Source organism: Petaurus breviceps, unplaced genomic scaffold (genome assembly GCF_028583685.1).
Source record: "Petaurus breviceps papuanus isolate PSGF00001 unplaced genomic scaffold, PetGlider_PUasm1.0 175, whole genome shotgun sequence".
Lineage (NCBI taxonomy): Eukaryota > Metazoa > Chordata > Mammalia > Diprotodontia > Petauridae > Petaurus > Petaurus breviceps.
In genome coordinates this window covers 24,324,888-24,352,035 of record NW_027185764.1, presented here as the reverse complement: position 1 = coordinate 24,352,035, position 27,148 = coordinate 24,324,888, and the positions used below count along the sequence as shown (strand labels likewise).

Genomic DNA, 27,148 nt, shown 5'->3' with positions numbered 1-27,148 from the left:
GGGAGGCATCCATAAATTTTTAGTTCTTCCAAGATGATATGATTTTAGGAGAGGTGTGGTCACTGCTCTCTTGGCTTGTGCAGGACCATAAGCACTCTTTTCTGCCCTGGAACTGTGACCAAAGTCCCCACTCTAGCTAGTGGTCTGTCTACCCCTGGGACTGTGACCCAGAACCAGCAATGTATAGGCAATGGAACAGTCTTGCTCCCCAGTGACAGCAAAGGGTCAACCTTCTAAGTTGTCTTGGGCTGGAAAACTGTTTTACCCCATTCTTTTGTTGCTTCCGCTGCTTCAGAATTTATTTTGAGGTGTTATTTTAATAATGTTTAGATGGGGATTTGGGAGAGTTCAGGTGGGTCCCTGTCTTTACTCTGCCATCTTGGCTCTGCTCCTCAGATAAAATTCAATGAAGCTATGTAGTGAAGAAGGAAAGGAACTTCCTGATTCGTAGCAAAATTCATAATGAGTAAAATTTTTAGTGTTACAGAGTACTCAATTCACAAGTTTTAACTGAGGATACTTACACAGTAGGGATGTATTCTCCAGGAAAGGCATTGGTCGTATAACTGATCAGTAGGCAAGTTTTACCTACAGCTCTAAGGGGATAAAAAGACAAAAATCAGTCAATACGAAGAGTGCAAGTTATCTTTTGTTACTGATTCTGATCAATAATAATATTATATATAGTAATATCATATGTAAGGATACAAAAAATGAAAATCAATTTTTACCACTTAAAGATACCCTAAAACTTTAGAAAAAAGAAGTATGTTTACTTTTTAGCAATATATATACATACACACACACAGTTCAATCTCAAATTTCAGGAAGAAAAACTAGAATTTATTACATAGGTAAGATCAGATTTTCTCATATTTTAGGACTGGCTCATTACTTTCAAATGGAAGCTTAGCAACTGCTTATTTATTTTATTTTACTTTTATTTTTTGGTAAGGCAATTGTGGTTAAGTGACTTGTCCAGGGTCACATAGCGAGGACATGTCAAGTGTCTGAGACTGGATTTGAACTCTGGTCCTCCTGACTCCAGGGCCAGTGCTCTATCTACTGTACCACCTAGCCACCCCTTAGCAATTGCTTATTGAAAGAACAAGTTTTAAAAGAAACTAAGAAAGATAATTTCCATAAAGAACATTATGACAGTAAGAAAAAAACCCAATATACTTTTGCCATTGCAAATAGATAAGCCTTGCATCTAAGCATCTAGAGCAGACATATTACTTGAATGACTGGTATGGCTTTAATGACACTTCCAATTCATTTTATGATTAATGGTGGTAAATTTTGACACTGTATTTCTACAGTTTCTCAATTATCACGCTACTTTTTTTTAGCCAAGGACATTTTACGGTTGATAAGACTTTTAACTAATCGGGGTGGCTAGGTGGTGCAGCAAATAATCTCATCCTCCTAAAACCTGCACTTCCTTCTACATGACCTATTTCAAACGGTACAACCAAATCTCAGGTTTGGAAGCCTGGCATCAATTTTGGGAGGGAGAATTAAAAATAAATTTAATTTCAGTTTTCAGTCATAGGTACTGAAATACAAGAACAAAATTAAAATGCATAAACCAAAACAGCAGTTGCACATGTAACCCTTAAATTATTTCCCAATTGCTAAAAAAAGAAAAATTACATATTAACTTTAACAAAGTAGCAACAGACTCTCCTGCTGGTTTCATTCTGTCCTTTTTTTTTACTGTTCTTTGTTCCTGACCCTCCACATCCAACTCCTATTAATATACATCTTTTCTATCTTCTCACCTCCTCCTCTTTTACCCCTTGAACCTTCACTACTCTAATTCAGACTGTTAGCCTCCCTTCTATACACAGTTTGTCATACCTTCCTAATGCACTGTGCTGATCGTGTACCTCTGACTCAAAAGCTTTCTTTCATTAGTTTTCCAATGTTCTTGAAAAAAGTCCAGGAATTTAAAGCTCTCAAAAGTCTTGACTTCAACCTTTCTAACACTTCCTCTTACAATTTCCCCTCATACCCAATGTCTCAACAAACCTGACAACCTTACCAGCTATTTCCAACCTCAAGCTACACCCTCATGTGCTTCCAAATCCATAGCTCACGTACATCCTGTGCTTTAGATGAATTCCTTCTCCCATCTAGCTGTTGAAATCCTCTCTATCCTTCAAGGCTCAGTTTAGTTCCCATCTCTTACATGAACTGACATGATATTCTTTTAACTCCAACTCTCAAGGTAGGTCCCTTTCCTCAGATCTCTCTGAGCATTATTTGTATATCTTCTAGGCATTTATTACTATAATACAGATTAGAAATTCGGTATGTTCCTCTCCTATCTCTCCTATTAAACAATAAGTTCTTTGAGGCTAGGGATTGTATTTTGTTCATTCTGTGTCCCCGATGCCTTGTCCGTAGCAAGTGGTTAATAAATATGTATATATATTAAATTAAATTCATCAAGTGTCAAAAAGTTATCTCTTCCCCATAAAAACCTAATCACCTTCCCTGCATCTTCAACCCCAACCAAGAGATTATCTTATTTTATATTTCTTCCACGAGATATATTATATCTAAGAATATTAAAGAGAGCTCTGACCAAAAGGGGAAAATTTCAGAAAAGCAAAAAAAGAGGGGAAACTACTCTGAAAAACCCCACAACTGTCTGATTAAAACAACCAATCGTAACTACTAAGGACTGATGAAATATTTTCTTATTGAAGAGGTGACAGACCAAAGCAGGGACTAAACTTTTTTTGGGGTGGGGGTATATTAGGGAGCCCTTTGGCAGTCTGGTGGGCCCTTCTGAGAAGTAAGTTTTAAATACATGAAATACATGGAACTGCGAGGGAAATAATAGATTATATTGAAAGTTATCAAAATATCTAGACTAGGGGTACAGAACCAGTCATTCTCAGAAATAACCCTTATGTCACTGTTTTGCATGAGTAAACATATTTGTTAAAAGGGAATGCATCTACTTTGAGGTAAGGGGGAGGAGGGGTCCCTGTGATTTGGTGGGTAGAAATTACCATGGAAAGAAAATTAGTTTTCTTTTTTACTCAATGAAATTAGTTTAAGTATAAATGGCATTAGAAACAAAAAAATTTTTTAAAGCATACATTTGATGGGCAAAAGTGAAAGTGCTGCCAAAATCAAAGGTCTACAACCTAAACCTCATGGAGAAATGTAATACTCACAAAACCTGATAGTGCTAGCTCATGAGACCTTGTATGAATCTGAATGATTCTGATATGGATCCAATAATCTTTCTGTATATATGGCTAGTATTTGAAAGAGTCAATCCTCTTGATCCACTTCACAGGGATATGTCTACTTAGGGATTTAGGAACTGCAAAATTTTTTTGTTTTGTTACTGACTGTGAAATTAATCACAGAATCATTTTAAAAATACTATCCTAATATGTTAAGAAGTCTTCGTAAAGTTAAAGCTTTTTAAAAGCAAGAAACATTCTTACCAGTAACGTATCACAGACCATTGGGATCCTGCCAACTTCTGTTCCCACTTAATATTAAGTGTTTAATGAAAAGTTGGGACTCAATTCAAAAAAATCTGAGTCAAACATTACACCATCAGTTTAAAGGTAACACCCAGATCCTCAAGGTTTTACTAAAATGGCAAAGATATCAGACATAGCTTGTGTCAAATCTTTTTTTATGTTAGCTTTTCTTATTAATACCCAGCTCTCCCAAAACTCATTGTTTTATGTCCCTTACCCAGAGTTGAGCCCTATTGCCTAACCCTACCCAGCCCAGCTTATTCTATTCTACAATCAGTCAGTATTCATCATCCCAAATTCTCCTCCCAAGACCCACTCCCCCATCAGAAACCTATCCTGGATTATCTTGTTATATATGTCTCATCACCAAAGTTCATGACTCCTCCTACTCACTCACTACCTAAGCAAAACTATTTCTTTTTTTGAACCATATTTCTTAGGCTCACCTATATCTCATTCATTTATGTCTCACCTCTTTTCTGACCAGCCTACTCATCAACCTCCAAAAGACATAACCCTCATTACGCATCTCCATTCATTAATCTGAACTCAATTCAGTTCTGAAGCTTTCTCCATCACGTCACCACTTGCTAATCAACTGGCCTTTTAATTCCCACATTTTCAACTGGTTACATATAAAAAATAACTCACATTCCCATAGAGTATTTTTCTCACAAAAAACCTGTGACAGGGATAATATCTGTACTATACTGAGGTGAGGAGACTGAGGCTCAGAAAAGTGAAGTGACATGAAGCTAGTAAATACCAGGCATTAACTGAAATCAGATCTTTCCTGACTCCAAGTAAACTAGTGGCTTCACCATATATTCACAATTTTTAAAAAATCATTTGGACAAGAGAACTTAAGAAGGATTTTAAAAATTGTTGTGAAGGAATGAAGTTTCTTCCTTAAAGATCCTTTTTAAAAAACTAAGCAATCATTAAGAGAAGTTCTGCTGAGCTCTTCACTGCTTATTTTTAAACTCCAAGGAACAAAGCCATACTATAGCTATAACCAAGAAGCTCTCAGAGTTCATAGGATTTAGAGCAAAATGGGATCACAATCAATCATTTAGTGCTGCCCGCCCCAACTTATTTTTACTTGTGAAATTTAATTTTTAATGAAGTGCATACTTGTATACACACATTCACATTATAAATACTGCTATAAAAGACACTAACCATGGATTGTCTGGTGAGTCAAGGAAGTGCTTTGGACAACCACTGACCCAAAACAAATTTAAAATTTCATTTTGCTGCAGAATAAAAAGCTCCAGAAGAAAATGATTGCATCAGTCTGTAACTCTTTAAACTAGCAGGCAGTCATAATTAGAGCTAATAACAAAGAGATTTCTTAATTTGTATGAGGTTAATTTTTTGAAAGTAAATGTCTTAAAAGTCAACCAACTTCAATAAGCATTTAAGTGCCTACTAAGTGGAAGTACAGTGTTAGGTTATTTCCGGGAATGGGGCATGGGGGGGTAGGAGAGGTGGTAAGAGTTGTTCTAGAATGGCTTTTTTCCTCTTATAGTTTTCGAACAGATTTCCTTCTTCCTTCCCCCCTTTCCAGAAGGTGGGGATCATAACCCCAGTGATCTTGTCTTCCAGGAGAATTTTACCATCAATGTCAGCAATCCCTTTCTGTCTGATTTGTTCAAGCAAAACAGAAGGAAAAAAGCAAACTTCCATTGCTCCCCTCCTTCCATTATCTTATTTGGAAAGGTAAGGTCCATGTTGATTAAGTGAGCATGCCTGAAATAAAGGAACAAACTCAGGTCCCCATAAAAAAACAGTGGTTTTCTCATGTAAACTGCTTTGAAGTTTCTGTTCTTGATTCCAAGTCTTTATCTGAAGCACAAGCCTTCTAACCTTACCACAGAAATTAAAAGATTCTGATATAATAATTTCAAACCACTGTGATACAGTAAAGTAGGAACTGGAATCAAGAACACCTGGCCACAAACTTATCAAGTGCTTATTATGTGATTGTCAAATAACATACCATCTATGGAGCTCAGTTTCTCCTCTAAAAAATTAGGAGTTACTTCTAGACTATTTGCTACAACTGGGAAATAAGATGTACAGGTAATGGGGTATAGAAATCTATTTTGGGGCGGCTAGGTGGCACAGTGAATAGAGCACCGGCCCTGGAGTCAGGAAGACCTGAGTTTAAAACCCGCCTCAGACACTTAACACAAAAACTAGCCGTGTAGCAAGTCACAACCCCAATTGCCCTCCAAAAAGCAAAAAAAAAAAAAATCTATCTTGTTCTACAAGAAAGTGAAGGGGAGAGGGACAGGATGGGGTGATAAAAGGGAGCCAGACTGGGGGAAAGGGTAATCAGTATTGCTTGCCATCTTGGGGTGTGGGGAGGGAGAGATGGGGAGAAAATTTGGAACTCAAAACCTTGTAGAAATGAATGTTGATGACTAAAGTTAATTAATTAAAAATATTTGCTACATCTATAGTGTTTTATAAAGCAACAGTCACCCAACTTATATTGGTATATTTATGTACCCTGAAATATGCTGTACAAATAAATTCTAGTAGCTAAGTGTCAGCACTGGCCCTGGGCTAAACCAGCCATTTTCCATAAAGAACTGGGAACCATATTTGGTAACAACATCTGATACTGGTTGCAGACTTTTCAGAAATATTAATATTTGCTTTGGCATTTCCTTCATATATTTAATGGCTCAATACAATCCCTCTAACCACTGAGATATGATTTAATTCAGAAAAGTCAGTGAGTGGCTAAGAATTAAATTTTTCTATTCTAGTATTTGCTGCTAGCTCAGTAACATGAATTTTTGAAACACACAAAAGAAAACCGGTTTGATCATTCTGGAAAACAATTTGGAATTATGTTAAGAAAAGTGATTAAGGAGCGGCCAGGTAGCACAGTGAGAAAGAGCACCGGCCCCAGAGTCGGGATGACCTGGGTTCAAATCTGGACTCAGACATTTAGCACCAACCCTGAAATAACTGGCCGTGTAACCCTGAGCAAGTTACTTAAAGTGATTGAAATGTCCAAACTCCTTTAATAAGAAATTTACTGTGATAGCAAAGGATGCCAATCAAATGGGGATAAGCCAAACAGACTGGGAGACACAAATGTGATGCAATGTTGTTCTGTAAGCAATGATGTGTCTGAACCATAAGGAAAGGCATATAAGACATGTGAAATGGACAAAGCTGAACCAGGGAGAACCATGAAAACACTATTAATCATGACTACTGTAAAGTAGGAAGAATAATCAACAAAATAACTGAAACCACATGCTGTCCAAGGGTAGGAGATTTCTTAACCAAATAAGGGATAGAGACAATTACAGAAGATAGGAGGGATAATTTTGATTACATGAAACTAAAAAGCACAAAAAAAATTAAAGTTTCTAGGATGAGAAGCAGGCCAATGGGGGAAAAACACTATCTCATTTCTTTTTATTTTGAATTTCACAAGAATTTGGCATTCAAGATGTATAAAAGAACAAAATCCATTTCTCAGAAGATAAGATGGTTAAAAAATATGAAACGTTATCAAAAGATTTGCATGCTACTAAAACCATAAGAAATGTTTCAAATCATTAATAAAAGAAACACAAATCAAAACAATCCTGAGATTTCACCTCACACTCAGAAAAAAGGCAAAAATGACAAAAGATGAACAGTAGATGTTGGGGTGGGGAAGATAGGCACACTAGAGTCTTGTTGGTGGAAGCCTGATTAAGCACAACCATTTTGGAAAACAATTTATAATTATGCAAATAAAATGACTAAAATGTCCACAGTCTTTGACCTAGAGATTACATTTTAAGCCTTATACCCCAAAGAGAACAGTAAGAAGAAAATTCCAAAATATTTATATCAACAAGTTTTGTGAGACCAAACAACTGAAAATTTAAAAAATGCCACTCAAATGAGGAATGACTAAACAAATTGCAGTTCATGAATATAATGGATTATTACTACATAGTAGCTACAGACAGTACAGTTACTCTAAGAAAGAATTAATTTTATAGAGAATCATGGAAAGAGCTACATGAACTGATGCACAGTAAAGTAAGCAGAACCAAGAAATATACATATGACTACAACAAAGGAAATGGAAAGAATCACCAAAAAGAACCAGAAGTGATAGCTGTGAAATTCTAAGAAGCATGCCCCTTTGCAAATGTGGAAATGTCCACAAATATAGTACATTGCATAAAACACACACACACACACACACACACACACACACACACACACACAAGAACAGAGAGAGAGAGAAACACATGGCTGTGGGGATCACAGGACCTCCCAGGCAGGGAGATTCACATAATTCTGGAGACCCACTGTCCTTGAAAGAACTCAGAAACAGAGTGGTAGATGAAAGCTTTATGATGTTTCAGAAGTGGATGAGGGGCTCACTAGGAACACTCACACCAAGCAAAAGGAAGAGCAAGCTTAAATATTGTTACGGTATTCTGACTCCTCCCCTCAGAGTTGGGATTGGTCCAGACTATTCAAGGTTACAACTCTTAGGGAGGCTAGGTCAGTGAATAGAGCACTGGCCCTGGAGTCAGGAGGACCTGAGTTCAAATCCTGCCTCACACACTTCACACTCACAAGCTATGTGACCTTGGGCAAGTCACTTAACCCCAATTACCCTCCAAAAAGCAAAACAAATAATTAATTAAAACCAAAAAAAAAAAAAAAAAAAAAAGCACTCCCACACTATATGCCCTCATTACATATTCCCCCTGTCAGAACATACATCCCATGATTAGAAAATGGTGGAATCTCTACTCTTTGGGTGTATACATTAATATTAATGAAGTTAGTTGAGCAGGCACAGTAGTGAAGACACTGGTGACCAAGGCATGACCTCTCAGGTTTGAACTGATTGTCCTATCCCAACCTTACTGATTCCCCCAAGCATCAGGATAGCCATTGTCTTGGTAAGCAAGTTGCCCCCACAGCTTGGGAGTGCTAATTACCTCCCAATAACATCTGTGGGAGCAAAACAAGATACCATTATATCCCCTCTTACATCTGGAAGTGAAAAGAGGACATAAAAAAGACATTGGCAGAAACTTATTTAAAAAAGAAATTTAAATGCCGTAAAATTAAAAGGACCAAGACTTGTCCCAAAGAAGAAATAGAAGAACATACCTCCTTCTATCTATTTTGTAAAGGTGGCAGGAGGCTAATGAGTGTGGAATACTGCATATAATTGGCAGACTTAGTTGATGGGCTCTTTAGTTTTGCTAAACTGTTTTTTTTCCCTCTCTTTTTCTATTATTTGCCTCTCTGGGAGGCGAAGGTAAAACATATATAGGGAAATGTCGGTGATGTAAAAACAAAGATAATAACAAAAATAAAAACATAAATATCTATACTAAAGCATTTTTCACTTGTAACCTGGGAAAATTACTCAATTCACATCACAGAAGTATGAAAATATTACCTTCCTCAAGTAAAAATGCCATATAAGGGGCAGCCAGGTAGCACAGTGAGTAAGAGCACCGGCTCCAGTGTCGGGATGACCTGGGGATTGAATCCGGGCTCAGACACTTAGCACCCACCCAGAAACACCTGGCTGTGTAACCTTGAGCAAGTTACTTAACCCCGATTGCTTAAAAAAAAAATGCCATATAAATAAAAAGAAATCCCCATAAGATCCTTAGAAATTAAAATCTGTTCTTCCCTTTTCAAACATGATGGATCTTTCTTCCTGTAAAGCAGCATTATATAAATCTATTCATTTAGGACTGAAAAACAACTACGTGTCACTAAGCCTGGTTATGGTAACAAATAAACAATAGTCCTCATAGGACAGGTGGTTTTAAAATAAAAAATGTATTTGTTTTTAGTTTTCAACATTCACTTCTCTTAAGATTTTGAATTCTAAATTTTCTCCCCTTTCTTTCACTCCCCACCCCCCACTGGTGTGCAATCTGATAAAAGGTATACATATACAATCATACTAAACACATTTCCACATTAATCATGTTATAAAGAAGAATTAGAACCAAAGAGAAAAACCATGAGAAAGAAAACACACACATAAAAACAAACCCCAGAGAAAATAGTATTATGATTTTCATTCAGACTTCATAGTTTCTTTCTCTGGATGAGTATGGCATTTTCCATTGCCTCATGGAACAAATATTAAAGTAATTAGAAGTATTACTGAAAACTGAGATTGATCATCAGATTGATTTTAATAAACAGGAATAAGGAAAGAAAGTAGAAACTGATTAGACTTCATATTCTCCTTATTCAAAACAAATGTGTTAGAGGAGAGGTCAAACATATTAGATAAGAAGCCCATCAATTTACTTTGTATCTAAATGTGCCCAAACTTCAAGTCAACAAGCATTACTATGCAAATCCTACTACGTTCCAGGCATTGTACTAAACCCTAGGGAGACAAAAAAAAAAGCAAAATAATCCCTACCCTCAAGGTGCTTACACTGTAATGGGGAGCCAACATGCAAAACAACTATACATAAGCAAGGGTAGCTAGGTGGTGCTTCGGATGAAGCACCAGGTCGAGTCAGGAAAGAGCTGAGTTCAAATGTGGCCTTAGACACTAGCTGTGTGGTCTGGGCAAGTCACTGAATCCTGTTGGCCTCAGTTCATTTGTAAAATGAGCTGGAGAATAAAATGGCAAAGCCATTCCAGAAAACCCCAAATGGGGTCACAAAGTCAGACACAACGAAAATGACTGAACAACAAATATACAAACAAGATATATACATGGTAAATTGGAGATAATCTCTTACATAAGGTACTAGTAGAAGACAGGATTTTAACTAAGACTTGGGGGTGGCTAGGTGGTGCAGTGAATTGAGCACCAGCCCTGGAGTCAGGAAGACCTGAGTTCAAATGTGGCCTCAGACACTTAACACAAAAACTAGCTGTGTGACCTTGGGCAAGTCACTTAACCCCAAATGCCCTGCCTTCCCCCCTCAAAAAAAAATCACTTTGACAGCTGAAGGAAGGAAGGAATGGAATAGGGATGGACATGAATCAGGGAGACCAAGCAGAAAATTATTGCAACAGTACAGGTGAAGGGTGACAAGAGAAAGCAAGAAGACAGTAACAGTGGAGAGGGAGGGGGTGAGTGAGGAATCAAAAGCCCAGGTGACTAGGATGTTGATTTTGGATAAACTCTACCAAAAAGTGCTTTCAAAGGGTTAAAACTAATTTTTCCCCCAGGTCTCCCCTCATGATCCTCTCCTCTCTCTATATGGAGAAAATGGTGAGAGTAACAGGAGGCATGGTCATACTGGAAACCTAACCTCCCAAAGACTAGTTTTTCTTTTTTTTTGGAGGGGGGAGTGTAGGGCAATTGGGGTTAAGTGACTTGCCCAAGGTCACACAGCTAAGTTCTGTGTGTGTGTGAAGTGCCTGAGGCCGAATCCGAACCCAGGTCCTCCTGACTCCAGGGCCGGTGCTCTACTCACTGCGCCACCTAGCTGCTCCCTGAAGACTAGTTTTTGGAAGGACTTCTAACCAAGATGATTACCTGAACAGGTGGCAGACCATTCAGCTCGGCTCCCCTCTACCTACAATAGCAAAACCCCGGAGTTCCACATCAAAATGGTTATCAAGAAATACAATAAAAAATTATAGAATGACTACTTCCCACTCCATCAGTCAAAAAGTCCAAGGTCAATAGGAAACAGAGTCCACCAACAAAACCAACAATGGAGAGACTGTATCCTGTAAGCCTCTGTGTTCACAGTCACAAGAATGGAGGACTGCCCTGAGAAAACCCAGGGGAAGGACCTTGGAATCTTCAGAGAGACCAGTGAGAGGCAAAGGTTAGTTACCAATACTCTGACTTGACAGGCTAAGGAGCCATAATGTCCCCCAAATTTTGTCCTGAGCTGCCAGGGAAGGCCCTGAAAATTCAGTACAAGGAGAGGGGAGGCAGAAGGCTGAGGGTTGGGAGGAGGGACAGGACAGGACATAAAGTGTTAAGAGGAGAAATCAAACAAACAACCCAAGGAAAGATCAACAAGGAATCATCTCAACCAAAAGTTCACCAACGGTAAGAATCTGGCCATGGCACAAAGCCTCATTCATGAACTAAAGCTGGAGAGAGAAGGAAATCAAATAAAACACCAACTAGTGCATATATAGTACAAAAAAACTACTTCATATCTAGAGATTCCCCCCCCCCACAAAAACCCGTTAAAGAAGTGGTCAACTCCTTAAAAACTTCAAGCAAAAGACTAAAAAAGGAAAAAATGGATTTTCCACAAAAACTCAGAATACCCAGAAGAAATGGAGCAAGGAATTTTTAAAAATTAAATAAAATCTCTGGAGGGAAAAAAATTAGGAGAATAAGTAGTACAGAAGAGAAAGTGATAAACCTTACCCAAGACATGGCCTCCTTGAAAAGGAGACCAGAAATCAGTGATTCCATGAGACAGCAAGAAATATGAAAACATCAAAGGTGGGAAAAAAGAAAATGTTAAGCTATCTGATACAAAAAACTGACTTAAAACACATATCAAATAAAGATTAAGAATGGAATTCCCTGAAAACCCTCTTAAAAAAAAAAAACAGCCCAGACACAATTTCAAGAAATGATCAGTGAAAACTTTCCAGATCTTTAAGAACCAAAGAACAAAGTGATGATAAAGTGAAAAAGAATCCACTTGAAAAGAACTCCAAAATTTAAGTCCCAGGAATGCCACAGCCAAAATTCAAAGCTCTCATGTCCAAGAAAACATACTGTAAGCATCCAGAAAGAAGCATTTCAAGAACCAAGGAACTACAGTTAGAATCAAGTAAGACTTGGCAGTTTCTACTACAAATAAGATCTTGGAATGTAATATTCCAAAAGACATAAGATGCAGGCTTACAACCAAGAATACCTTACCCTACAAAACTGTGTATAATTCTTCGGAGAAAAAAGTGAACCTTTAACTGAATGGAGGCCTGTAAAACTAAATTCATGATGAAAAGATCAGAGCTCAGTAGGAACTCTGAAATATAATCTATCAATAAATGCTTATTAAGCACTAATATGCATCGGGCACTGTGCTAAGCACCGGGCATACAAAAAAGAGGCAAAAGACAGTTCCTGCCTTCAAGGAGCATATGATCTAATGGGGGGTGACTAGCAAACAAACATAGACAGTTCTCACTTTAAATAAGTGGACTATTTGAAAGTGATTTTTATGTAACTCACATTTGCCCAGGAAAATGCCCACACACCCACGGAGGGAGGGGGCCAGCACATAATTCAAGAGCACATTGGGGGTACGACAGAGAACTGAGAGCAAGAAGAGGAACAGGAAGGGGCCAGGGCCAGCCACATGGGGGCCTGACCAGAACAGAAAGAAAAGGGAGGATCAAGGAGGAGGGTGGGAGAAGAACCATGTGTGGGTGTATGGACAGAAAGGGTGGGCCAGAGGTTTCAAGCCAACCAGCAGTAGCAGGCCCACATATCGGTTCTTCTACTTTCACTTAGAGGTTATTTTTGGAGGGTGGGTAAGAGGCATGCTGTGGTTAACATAGGTGTTTTGTTGGAATGTCGATTTCTTTCATAATTCTTTAAGTGAAGTAGAATTTGGGTAAATTCGAATTTACCTAAAGAGAGAATTGTCTGTATATACAAAGCAAGCCATATATAGTATAAACAGGAAATAATTAAAAGAGGGAACCACTGATAAGAGGAGTTGGACTCCAATAGAAGGTAGATTTTAGTTTGCACCTTAAAGGAAGCCGGCATGGCATTTTCTCCTCGAGGGAGGAGACTCTTTTTCAAACTTGTATGACTATTGGGAAGGACTCTGGAGATTGGAAAAGGAAGAGACAGGTCCGTTAGGGTTCTCCCCAGCTTTTCTCAGTGAGCAGATGGAGAAGGGGGTGGGGTATGGACACCTAATAGAAATTGTTCGATATCAGTTTAACTACTAAGTAGATTGGAATGATCAGAATTGCGATTTTGTTAGACTGCTCATTTGATGGAGGGGATGGGGGATGGGAAAGGTAGCCACATAGGATGAGGTTCTGATTTGTAACTTTCATTAAAGGAGTCAATGTTAGAAGTCTGATAGCCCTTCAAGGAATGAAACTAGTGAGTCTGTTCCTTAGAAGAACTCCCTTTCCCTTTAACAGGCTACAACATGTCTAGTTCCTTCAAAATCTCTCTGCACAGACCAGTAATTAGAGTGAATTTAGCCAGCACTTCAATCTGGGGAACCACATTTTGGAGGATACTGACATTTCAGAAATACAGAAACAACTGTTTAATATTTGCTTAGCAAAAATAGGTAGTAGTAAAGGAACTGCCAGATGTCTCCCTGCCCCCCCCCAAAATCACTGCCAAACATAGATGAATTACCCCAACAAAACTGAATTTGACTTTTACAAAAAAGACGTAAGGCAAAGAATGCATTTTTTATCAAACTTGTAAAGGTACAAAAAACTTCTATCTGAACTAAACTAATTCAAAAGTTATTTAAAGAGAGCAAAGGATAACAGCACTATTATTTCCTTCATTCTGAATAGTACACCTCTCCAATTCAGCATCAGTGGGGCTTGGGGGGTTAGCATATGGTAATGGTGACTCATTTTGGGCTTGTAATCTAAAATCCCAAGATCATTTCCTACATAAACTATTTATCTAGCCATGTTCCAACAGCCTGTGATTTCTGAAGTTTATTTTTTTGTCCCTAAGTGCAGAACTTTACATTTATCCCTATCCAACTTCATGTGGAGAAACAGGATGGCCAGAGCAGTCTTCAAGTCCTGCCTCTGACATACAAAGGCAATACATTATTTCAGTCAAGTTATTTAACCTCAGTACTCCTCCACTCAAAATTATCTAAGATTTTTAGAGATCTACTGATCTTTACTAGTAGAGATTCCTCCCATAAGAGTTCCTTACATCAATAAAATCACAAATTCAGTTTAAAACATAAAATAATACCTATTTTTATATTTGGTCCATCATCATTCTAGCCACTGAGATCTTCTGAATCCTGACTGGCATCAAATTTTAGCTAACCTTCTTTAGTTGCATGTCAACTGCAAATCTGATGAGCATGACACCTTTTTAAGTCATGACCATTTAAGTCAAGGATTTTTTTTTAAGTTTTCAACATTATAGGGCCAATTATAGATCCAAAGGATCATTATATCAGAGACTTCCCAGGCTGACACTGACCCACTGATTGACTGATTATTCCTTGAGTTTATTCATCCAACCAGCTCACAAACCAATCTACATGTATAGCCTATCTCTCTTTGCCTTCTCCACAAGAGCATGAGAAACCCTGTCAAATGCACTGTTGACATCAAGGTATAAAATGTTTACAGAATTCCCTCCAGGTAACAATCTAGTTACTTTATCAAAAAAGGAAATTAGGTAAGTCTGGTATGCTCTGTTCTTGATAGAGTCATACTGGCTCTAATTGAGTACTGCTTTCCTTTCAGCTGTAGGCAGTTAAGAGGCAAATGCCAAAGTATTCCGATGATAGATATCCTCTTGAGCTGCTAGAGGTGAGCTGGAGTCAGTAAAGATGTTTACATGTTCAAAACTAATGCCCATGGGTTTACTATCAAAATTTACAACTCCACATTTATATTTTATTATTAAATAATGATTGTTGAATGCCTTCCCTACCCAATTGACTATATTGTTCACACCCATTTATTCAGTCATCTCTTTGGGGTACACATACCCCTAGGACATCAAAGATAGAAGACACACACACACAAATTCGAATAATGTGTTTGTGTGTACGTCTTGAAATATTCACAGCAGCACTTTTTGTGATGGTAAAGAACAAGAAATAGAGCAGGAACCTATTGACTGGGAATTGGCTAAATAAACTATGGTTTATAAATATTGCTATCTAGTAAGAAATGATGAAAGAGGTCAAAGAAATGGGAGAACTTGTATGAATAAAGAATGAAGCAGAATAATACATCCAAATAACTACAATAATATAAATGAAAGGAACACTAAACAGGAAGCTGAGTAATTTCATGATCAACCCTGTTTCCAGAGAACAGGTAAGGAAACAAGATAGAGGTGAGAGACTACAGGAGCAAATGATGTAAGTAGGTATATTCAGAAATCACTGATTTAAAAACAAAGAAGTCAACAAAACACTTTAAAATGTTTAAATTCTGTCCAAATGCTTCATGATCAAATCCAACTACCTAGTAGTTGAGACCAGTCACTTCATTACTCTGGCCTGTCACATTTCATCTGTAAAATGGAGAGAATACCAGTAACCATCTACCTTAACAGGACTGTGAGAAAAACACTCTGCAAACCTTAAAATCTCTATATAAATGTGAACACCTCTTTCTATTACACCACAGATTAGGGAGGTATTTCATGCTGCAGTAGAAATCTGAAGGACTTTATAAGGAATATATACCTTCACTATTTAATTCTGTACAACTATAAACTAGTAAGGCCCATAGAACACAATCAAGTAGAATTGAATTTTACTATCAACAATGACCTTAGACACATCACAGTCCACATTTCAATATATGAAAAGCTAATCATAACCTACCTATGAAGTGATTAAAATGAGACAACACTTGTGTAATGTTCTTTTAGTACATACTCCAGGGTAAAGATGCTACTGTACTAAAACCTTAAAAATTTTCAGATAGCTTATACTCATAAGAGCTTATCTGTGCAAGTGTGAACACACTTGATGTTAAAACAAATATAACGTAAACTGCTTTCCTAATTCTGTACTGTAACATGCCTTTCAGGCAACTTACTGTCTTTTACATTGCTGACAGTTACTGTAGTAGTACTATCTACCCCACAGGATTATTGTGGAGTGGAAATTTGCATGCTTTGAGGTGCTATATAAATGTGATCTATGTAAAAAACACACTACTCAATGTTTAAGAAATTATCTAATAATTTATTGTCACATACTTTATTTTCCAGATATGATTATATAACATCATCAAACAGGACATGTTTATCTTTTCAACTTAGAAAATGCAGGGCTCAGGGCAGCTAGATGGCAGAGTAAGTAGAGCACCAGACCTGGAGTCAGAAGGACCTGAGTTCAAATCCAACCTCAGACACTTAACACTTACTAGCTGTGTGACTTTGGGCAAGTCACTTATCCCAATTGCCCTGCCTTCCCCCCTCCAAAAAGAAAAAAAAAATGCAACAAGCCACAATGACATTTTAAGGTCTCAGTATATACTTTTTACTTTTAAGCAACCTTATAAAAATTCTGGAACACACTAATGTAATTCATCACAAAATCTAGGATTTCCCATGTTTCTCCACAATTCAAACTTTAAATTCAACATCAAAACATTTTTTTGCAGAAAATCATTTAGAAGAGGTAAATGTCACATAAAATAAGGAAAACATTACTATCAACCGTTAATATTTGGTTGAGTGGGTTTTTGGCTTGTTCAAATGAAATTAATATTTACTAAGTAACTGCCAGGTACTAAAGAAAGTACCTAAGGTTCAATGGCTGTTGTTGTTTGTTTGGGGGGTTTTTTTGGGGGGGAGGGAGGAGAAGTTATGATTTAGTAGTACAAAAGTTTAGTCTGATTTGGAGCTCAAAGAGACCTTAGAAATCATCTAGTCCAAATGGATTCTAACTGATAAACAGAACACACCAGAAAGGTTTTAAAGTGACTTGCCCCAGACAGTAAGTATAACCATTTGAATCCCAGTCTTTTGACTCCAAATTCAAATTAGATACCTAGGAAAATTTAAGAGTGTTTTTCATAAAAAATTAAAAAGAAGCTAGGGACATCTAGGGTCATCCTTTTGAGGATGACTTCAAGAAAGGCAATGCCCTTTCAGTTGCCTGATGTACACATCAAAAATAAACACTTTCAGATGAACCACTGGCCTGGACAGATATGGAATTTTTTATGTTACCAAATGTTCCAGTTTATACAATGGGGTCTTCCAGTTAATTCAAATAAAAAACAATTAAAATCAGTTTGGTGAGATATTGATACAGTATTCAAAGTACTAATTATTAATCTAACTTTAATTGAGGCCTCAGTCCTTTCTAGGTGTGTTATACAGTGGCTCAGCAAAACTGTATAATGTTATTGGAGCTCACCAGCAGGATTACTGAAAGGCAGTGTCAGTCGAGTTTAATCTTATTAGATATATAAAAAATTAATTTTGTTATATCTAATAAGATTAAACTCCACTGATTTCAGTACACAGGAAATAAAGTAGCATAGCTTCTAAATATTCTGGAAAATTAATATAGTTTTGTTTTTAAAAACTAAGGGATATTGCTTATTACAAAGCATACAATATCATCTGCAACAGGAGACTTCTGCTTCACTACAACTGCTGACACATTTCAGACACAAATACCCTTTCAACAAAATAGAAAAGCCAGCAGTTTGTGAGGCCTCACGTTTTTCTTTCGTGCTGAATTAGCCATTAATTTTTTTAAAGAAAGCTTAAAGATTCCATAATACTAAATTGTGTTTCTCATGTTGACAAGATTTGGCCTTATAATTAACAGAAAATTCTATGAAAAGTGTCAACAATTAAAATATTCTAACAATAGCCTCAAGCACATGTAGTATTTCATAAATATTTGCTGAATTGAATATGGTTTTTCAGCTGAACAAGGGGCCTCTTTTTCAAAGTAATATTTGCTACATTACTTGTTCTTAAAAGTAGTAAAAGTTATTTGAATGGGAAAATTATGAAGATGACATTTCTAAAAAGCATTCCTATTTTATTTCTATACCACCTAACCCTAATCAAATCAAGATTACAAAAAAATAATTAAACTAGAAACTAAGTTCTCTGAGGGGAATACAAATTTCTAACATCTATATAATACTTTATATGTATAATTTAATTTGATCTTTAGTAACCATATTGTGAAGTAGGTAATTTTATTATCCATTTTACAGATAGATAAAGTGAAGCTGAGGGGTGACCTGCCCTGGCGTTGATATAGAAAGTGAACTCAGGTCTCCCAGTCTCTCCAGGCCAGTAGTGACTGAAGTCTTTTACTTTTACTTTACATCTCCCCTGTCTAGCAATATAGTGCATATAAATGTCATTTCATATTTTACTTCAAAAACAAAATCAACAAAAGCATTAAAAGTCCATTGACTTTGAGATTTAAATAAACCCAACTGATCTAAAACCCCTAGTTTTAATTTTCAAAGTATCTTAAATTACTTCCTCCTCTAGTAAAGTGCTACTCTGATGCCTAATCTTGGCTTGGAAGTAATGCTGGGTTTTTATAAGGACTATGCCAGGGAAGGCAAACTCTGGCAAGCTAAGTTTCAAGTAACAGGCCTCTCGAGGAACTGTGAGTTGTACAAGAATTTTTCTAATTAATTTCATAAAGGCTCAAAGCTCATCACCAGAAAGTTGATTATGAGATTTTTTTTGGCCTCAGCAACTTTATGAAGACTTTTAAAGAATGGAGGAATTGAAGTCTATTTTGGTGAAAAGAGGACATCACAAAGCTCTTGAAGTCAAATTACTCATTATGACTAAATGTGGAACTGACCAGGACTGGTTGGTTAAAAAAAAAAATTCCATGTATTAATTTGTCATCAGAAATTTGTTCTTGACAATAAAGAAAAATGAAACCGAATTAGCTAAAAAAAAAAAAACTTTTCAAGATTAATGCAAACTTCTTAGTTAAGCACAAAAGGACCCCAATGTCATGACTAAGATACTTATTTTGTTATATACACTCACTTACTCAACATGTTTTCCAGAAGGAATTGTTTTCTTTCAAAAGGTTAAAAGTATCTCACCAATATACAAGTTCCTAGTTGTACCTATTTTAACATATGACTAGGAAAATGTTCTACTCCTTCAGGATACTGCTTTAAAATTATAAAAATCATCTAGCCTGTTGCTTTTTATATTTCAATCAGAAATCTTAAGCCATTCCAAGAGTCTAAATTACTTTTTAAAAGGAAGTTAGGTATTAAAAAACATCACTAACAGAGGCACAAGGTAAAAAACCACATATAGACCTCAAAATAACTCACTAAACTAGCAGTATTGAAGAGTATTATTAAACAACAAAAACATTCAAACATACTGGAAAATGCATTCATTAGACGCAAAAATTTCAGGAGACTAATAGTAATTTTTCAGTCGTCCTGGCCAACTCTAAATTACACAGGCAATACTGATACACAATTTTGTTCAGATTACACTAGGATATCTGTTTCTTGGGGGGGGGGGTGTAGAATAAATCGCATAAGGCAAGTCTTGTCTTCCAATAACCCCAGCAACAAACACGACTACACACAGTAATGAAATGATATGCTTTGAGTCACAGGGAGCAATTTTTTCCTCAGGAAGCCTGTTCTACTGCATCCCATACCTAATGGATCAGATAAGGGCAAAACCTCACTTTTTTGGACACACTACTATGTTCAGAGAAATTCATTCTCATCTTCTTTACCTCAAGAATATTAAGAGTTTACCGAAATAACAGCAATAACCGAGGGTTCCTTGAAGCAAAAACTACTTAAGCATAGAAAATAGGACTAAATATACCTTGTAGATAGATTTTAGACCCCATAACCAGTCCCGATAAATCACCTTCCCTGAAGTCTGCTAAACCTAAGATTACAAAACATTACCAACCTTAATGACAGTTATATCATTCAAGTACCCACCTAGCCCTCAATAAGGTACTCCGATTGAGTATACTGAATTAATATAAATGCCAAGAAAAATACTTTAAAAAAAAAAACCTCTGCCTAACTTACAGGCAAACCCAGAGGGAGGGCAGAAGACAAGCATTCTGATTCAGAGGTGCATTACATTAATTTCAAGTTCAGCCTAAATCCAAACTGGGTTTTTGAATTGAGCAAAAGGGTGGAGCCCACTTTTTCCCTCTGGGCTGGGTAAATCAATCCCTCGCTTCCAAAAAAGAAAAAGAAAAAAAAGAGGGCAGGACCCCAGAGCACAAGCTAACACCATCCCAGGGAAAAAAGTGGGAGAGGCTGGTAGACTCTCCCACTCACCCCTCTGGGAAGGTAGGGAGAATAGTCCCTAGCAGGGGGAGGAGGAGGAGAGTAAGAGAACCCCCCCCCCACTTGAGGACGGGATTCTTAAAGGTCAAGCCTAAGAAAATGCAACCTCTAACCCCAAGGGCTGGTAACCGCTACAGCCCAGGCCCCATTAGGAGTCCCATCCCAGGACCGTCTAGAGCAACCCCACCCCGGGGTATCTCCAATGCCCGCCCAGCCCAAGCAATCCAGCCGCCACTCGGGGAGCTCACCACCCTACAGGAAGCCCCTCCGCGATCGGCCGGACACCCCAACCTCGGGCTTCCAAATCGGGGGTCGCAGTTGCGCCCCACCCCAGGGACCCGCCGGACCCCGCCCCCGCACGCCCACCAGCCCCCCCCCCCCCCGGCGGAGGCCGAGCCCGTGCCCCCCGAAAGCAGGAAGACGCGCGGGAGGCCGAGGGGAAGCTGCGGCCGGGAGCGGGAGAAGGAGACTTACCCGTCTCCTACCACCACACACTTGATGGCCTGCATCGGGACGGCTTGCGGGGCTGCCGCGGAGGCGGCGGCGGAGGAGGCGGAGGCGGCGGCTGCCGAGGCTGCTCTGGAACAGCAGGGGAGGACCGACGGGCTCCGAGCGGGATGGGCTACTGACAAGGCGGGGGGAGGCCCCGGGAACGGCGGTACGTGGATACAAGGGGGGACGGGGACCGCAGTCCACGCCGCCTCGCCCCTTAGCCGACTAGAAGCCGATCTCAAGCAGCAGCCACCACCCAAAGCTGGAGGAAAACTGCAGAGAAACAGGAAATGGCCGCTCCACTCACATCCGGCCTCCCCTCCCCCTGCTCCTTACCCGCTGCCGCGGCCGCCGCCGCGGCCGCTCCCTTCGCCCTCCCCATCTGGGCGGGCCCAGCCCCTCTCTACTTTCCTTCTCCCTCTCGCTTCCGCTCTTCCCGGCCCGAGCCCCGCCTCTAATTCCTGGTCCCGTTTCGGAAATCCTCGGAAACGCTCGCCTCCCGCGCGACTCGAGATTCGCGCGCGGTCTCGTCTGGGCGCGGGCGGGGGCGCGCGGCTGACGGGAAGGAGGCTGGGGGTGGGGATAGGGAAGGGGGTGGAGGGACAGGGAGAAGACGGAGACGCCATGTTTGTGCTACTGACCTAGTCAGAACTTGTGCCCCGGCAGGACCGCGGCACTGGAGGAAAAGGGGGCTGTTTGCTTCCCCGCCCCCCAACTCCCATTGTCGTCCCTGGCCCCAGGCCTCGGGTCTTTCCCGTCTCGGTTTTTGTTTTGCCTTTTTTTTGTTGTTCTCCCCACCCCCACAGGCCTTCTTCCATGACTGGGGGCCGCTCAGATTTTAAGAATGAGAGGGCAGAGGCCTAAGGAGCCGATGTTGAATTCCTGTCGCATGCACGAGAACAGGTATTTGTAGCAAGAGGTAGGAGCCGTGACTTCGGAGTGAGAGGCCTGATTCAGATTCTGCCTCTGCCCCTTGACCTCGCCAGCCTCAGTTTCCTCATCTGTAAAATGAAGTGATTGCCCTGGATGGGCTCTGAGGAACCCTCCCAGCCGCAGGGCTTCACGACCTAAAGTGAGGAATTAACCTCTCTTGAGTGTGAGTAAGATGGAGAATGTGCCGAGGAATGTTTAGGGTCCTGGAAGTGAGCGCGCTTTGGAAGACTCCCGGTAAAATGGGGCTGTGGAGAGACGGGCAGGATACCTAGTACAGTGTGCGAGCAGCGCGGAAACGGTCCCGGCCACAAGGAGGCGCTGCGCTTGCGCCTCTGGCCATCCCGGCCTAGCCGGGACTTCCGGCTAATTAATTACTGCTTTCCCGTTGCCATTCACACTCATCACTCAGTAACCCCTCCCAGGTCCGTGAAATTCAAACTTATCCCCACATCAGGATTCTGGTAACTTATCTGCTGACAGCACCCTCCCCCCCCCCCCCCCCCCCCCCCAGATATAGTGAAGCCAATGAATAGGAGTAGGGAAGGAACAGGGAAAGACACTTCCTTAAGGAATTCAGCGTCTGGGTGAGGGGCTTTCCACCCCTGCTGCTCCCCTCATGTGATCAGACCTCCCATACCTACAGATATCCCTCAAACACTGTAACTTCCCATATTCTACCCCTCCATTCCACCTCAGCTGCACATAGGGATGGGAATATCTTTGATCTTGTTGTCACCCACTTATTACACTTCCATGTTCATGAACTGATATTCTTTTATCTGATAATGATCTTTTTAATCATTCTTTATTTCCCTCTGCCTTCCCTACACCTATTCATTGGCTTCACTATATCTTCTAAACCCTTTGAGGGGTGGGGAACCTGTGGTCTCGAGGCCACATGTGGCCTTCCAGGGCCTTGGGTAAGGCCTTTTGACTAAATCCAAGTTTTAGAGAACAAAATCCTTTCGTTAAGGGATTTGTTTTGTGACATTTGGATTCAGTCAAAGGGCCAACTTGAGAATCTAGAGGGCCACATGTGGCCTCAAAGCCATAGGTTCCCTACCCCTGATCTAAACCATTCCTTTGCCCCTTTATCTTATTACTATTCATACCTGGCCAAGACCCAATTTGTTACTATTTCTAAGTCTTATTCGCATTGATAAACAAAGCTAGAGAAAATCACAATTATGCTGACTGGGTCTACTGCAGATTTGTGTTACATTATCTGAAATGGTCCCTCCCTGCAGCAAGGTCCCTTTACACCCCCCTAATTAATTCATATCACACACACACACACACACACACACACACACACACACACACACACCACAGTGCCTCTTCTAAACTTTTTCATCCCTACTCAAACCTCCCATGGCACTTTTTCCCTGAACCATCTTCTGGGAAACTTGAGTATATTCAAGGAGAGATCCCTCTCCTCTTAATTTTACATCATTCAGATGTCTTCCCCCACTATGTCCTCCATTCCTGTCTCATGTTTAGTTGATTACTTGTGTCCTACTCTTCATGACTTCATTTGGGATTTTCTTGGCAAAAATACTGAAATGGTTTTCTATTTCCCTCTCTAGCTTGTTACAGATGAGGAAACAAGGCAAACAGGGTTAAGTGGCTTGCCCAGGGTCAGACAGCTAATGTCTGAGGCTGGATTTGAACTGGAGTCACCCTGACTCCAGAGTCACCATTCTGTCCACTGTGCTACCTAGCTGCCCCCTCAAGGAGACAGCCCTTCTTTTCCAAAGCATGCTCTCCTGTGTGTACCCTTGATCCCATTCAATACCATCTTCTCCAGCAAATTGCCCCTTCCTACTTTCTCAGTAATCTTCAGTCTTCCTCTGTTTAATGGCTGCTTCCATGCCACCTACAAAAATCTCTCCCATCCTTTAAAAAGTGATATCTTGATCTGAACATCCTTGCTACCTATTGGCTAGTATCTCCTTCCTTTCTGGACTAAATTTCTTAAGAAGACTATGTACATTCTCATGACTCAATTTTCCATCTTCTCACTCTTTTCTACACCCTCTTGTAGCAGCAAGCACCCCAAGCGTCCTCAGGGTTTGCAGCTACCACAGGTTCTTGGATCTGCTTTGTTAAAGGAAAGCAACTCAAAATGGGTTAACAAGCTTACTTTAATCAGTCAGACATATATCGTTTACCTTGTTCAGGAGAAAAGGTCAGCACCCTGAACCTCAAAGTATACAGGCATAATTATCAAGACAGAAACATCAAGTAGACAGATTTCCAAACTGTCCAACCATTACATCCATACCCAGTCAACATCTGGGTTTTTCAAAGCCAGGGGACTCTCAACAACGGCTTCCCAGAATTCAGATCAAATCACAGAACACTTCTCAAAGTGAGTCCCAAAAACAAAGCTACACATCAGGGCTTATATAGCCTTCTCCTGGCTCAGAGAATGTAACAACCTTATTGACTCACTGGCCAATCAAGAAGTATCTACTGAAAAACAAGCCTCCCCCATCTCAGGCTTCAGGTGCACATTAGCCTAGGGGCAGGGAAGATCTTTAAAATTTACATTCTTATTACACCTCTGTAATCTGGTTTCCAACTAAAAAAATTCAGCCTAAAATCTTCTTTCAAAAGTTCCAAACTCCTCTTTCCAAATTTCCAAATATGATGGCATTTTCTTAGTCCTTATCATTTTTGCCCTCTCTGCAACTTCTAATACTACTGTCCATCACTATCTTGATAGAATCTTCTCTCTAGGTTTCCATGACGCTTTTCTCTGCTAGTTCTGCTTGTTTGACCTTTTTTCTCAATCTTATTTGATGGATCTCCATTGGAGTCACACCCACCATCCATGGATTTTGTCCTGGAATCTCTTCTTTCTTTATAGTATCTCACTTACTGATCTTATCAGCTTTCCTGGATTCTGTTATCTTTATGCAAATGATTCTCCTCTATTTACCCATCCCTAATCTCTCTTTTGACCTCCAGGCTTACATCACTAACTGCTTATTGTAAGTCTCAAACTAGATAGCACATAGATATCTTAAACTCCACATATCCAAGACAGAATTGGTTATCTTTCCCAAGAAATACTCTCCATTTCCAGACTTCCGTATTACTACCAAGGGTATTACCATCTTCCCGATCACCCAGGTTCCCAATTCAAGGGTCATTTTTACTTCTCAGTCCTATCTCTCCCCCCCAAGCCTCTCTACCCCTCCCCACCTCTTTATTCAATAAAATCTTATGCCTCCAAGATTAAATATAGTCTTCTATTTGGCTTTTAAAGCCCTTTATAACCTGGCCTTTTCTTATCCTTTCAGTCTTCTTGCACTTTACTAACCCTCAACTGATTCTACAATCTAGCATCTCTGGCCTTGCTGTTGGTCCCATGTGACACTTTATCTCCTTATTCCTTTTCACTGTCTACTCTCCCATGTCTAGAATGTTTTTCTTCTTTGCCTCTGCTTTCCTTCTTCCTTCAAGACTCAAATCTCACCTTCTGAAAGAGTCCTTTCCTTGTCCCTCTAAGGTATCTCCCATTTACACTGTAGATATTTTGTGGGTACATGATTGTTTTTGTATGGTCTCCCCCATTAAAATGTGAGCTGTTTAAGGACTGGGACCTTGGGGGGTTGGGTGAATGACAATTGAATACAAACCACTTTAAGCAGTGAGAAAACACATAACTTAGGTGAGCAGGAAAGATATTGCTTCAGTTAAGCCTTAAAGAAAACTAGTGATTCTAAATCATTGGAAGTGAAGAGAGAATAAATTTGGGCCATAATCTCCTTCTGCCTTCCCTTTTTTAACCTGATCTTCTTATACTTTTATTCCCCCGACATGTATTCTTCAATACAATGACACTGGCCTTCTGGCTCTTCTACAAACAAGACACTCCCTGTGTCTCAGTTCCAGGTATTTTCTTGGGTTGTCCTTCATGCCTCCTCCACTCTGCCTGCTGACTTCCCTGGCTTCTTTTAAGCTCCAGTTAAAATCTCATCTTACAGAAAACCTTTCCCGATCTCTCAATTTTAATGCCTTCTCTTTCTTATTTCCTATTTATCCTTTATCATTTCTTCATCATTCTCTTTTTCCTCAATATAGTTACCATTATTCTAATTAAAAGAATTTGAAAAAAGAAATCAGGGCAAGCTATATTGCACAGTGGATAGAGTGCTGGACCTGGAGTCAGAAAGACTCATCTTCCTGAGTTCAAATGTGGCCTCAGACACTTACTAGCTGTGATCCTGGGCAAGTTGCTTAACCTTGTTTGCTTCATTTTCTTCATCTGTAAAATGAGCTGGAGAAAGAAATGACAAACCACTCTGGCGATTTCCAAGAAAATGTCAAATGGGGTCATGAAGAATTGGACAGCACTGAAGAATAGCTCAATAACAACAACAACAACAAAATTTGTTTTGCCTTTTTTTGGAGGGCAATTCGGGTTAAGTGACTTGCCCAAAGTCATGCGGCTAGTAAGTGTTAAGTGTTTGAGGCCAGATTTGAACTCAGGTCCTCCTGACTCCAAGGTTTGTGCTCTATTCACTGTGCCACCTAGCCACCCCTACAACAAAATTTTTTAAACAAAATGAAACGGAGTAATAAGCAGTCTTTCTGCTGGGTAATACAAATAGTAAGAATGAAACTATCTACTTCCGATGAGCTTTTTTCTTTTTTTTATTCAATTTTATTTTAAGTTCCAAATTCCCTCTTTCCTCCTCTCCCCTCTCACTGAGGAGGCAAAAAAATAAATAAAATTCATTACAAATATGTGTAGAAATACAAAACAATTTTCTGCCTTAGCCATGTTCCCCCCCAAAAAAGAAAAGAAATATAAGTTTGCATTCTAGTGGGAGAGATAATACTTACATATATAAGATATACAACATGATTATAAAATGTGTAGATCTGAAAATGAATGATTGAAGTGCATACACAGGTTATCACAACCTTAGTTAACTGAAAAATATCAAAGAGCTCGCACAGGTTATCCCAATGACAGTTAACTCTAAGAAATAAAAATTAAAAAATTAAAAACAAAGAGCTAACAGTGGTCATAAGCAAAAAACTTTATTGGAGAAGGGAAACTAGACATGTGCAAGGACCTCCCATAGGAGAGCACCTGCTATATATAGTAGGGCCAAGCCTTTGAAATAAATAGATAGATAGATAGATAGATAGATAGATAGATAGATAGATAGATA

The 27,148-nt window shown here is 39.4% G+C and overlaps 1 protein-coding gene across 2 annotated transcripts in view; it reads right to left on the bottom strand.

Annotated features, from left to right (window-relative positions):
• Positions 1–21,353, bottom strand: part of RAC1 (Rac family small GTPase 1) — a 47,573-nt gene extending 26,220 nt beyond the window's left edge. For both annotated transcript variants that reach the window (XM_069084914.1, XM_069084915.1), the window contains exons 1-2: positions 21,006–21,353; positions 525–596 (exon numbers count right to left, since the gene is read on the bottom strand). In XM_069084914.1, coding sequence (XP_068941015.1) covers positions 525–596; positions 21,006–21,040 — 107 coding nt within the window. In that variant the 5' untranslated portion in view covers positions 21,041–21,353. The remainder of the gene's footprint in view (positions 1–524; positions 597–21,005) is intronic.
• Positions 21,354–27,148: the final 5,795 nt, after the last annotated feature.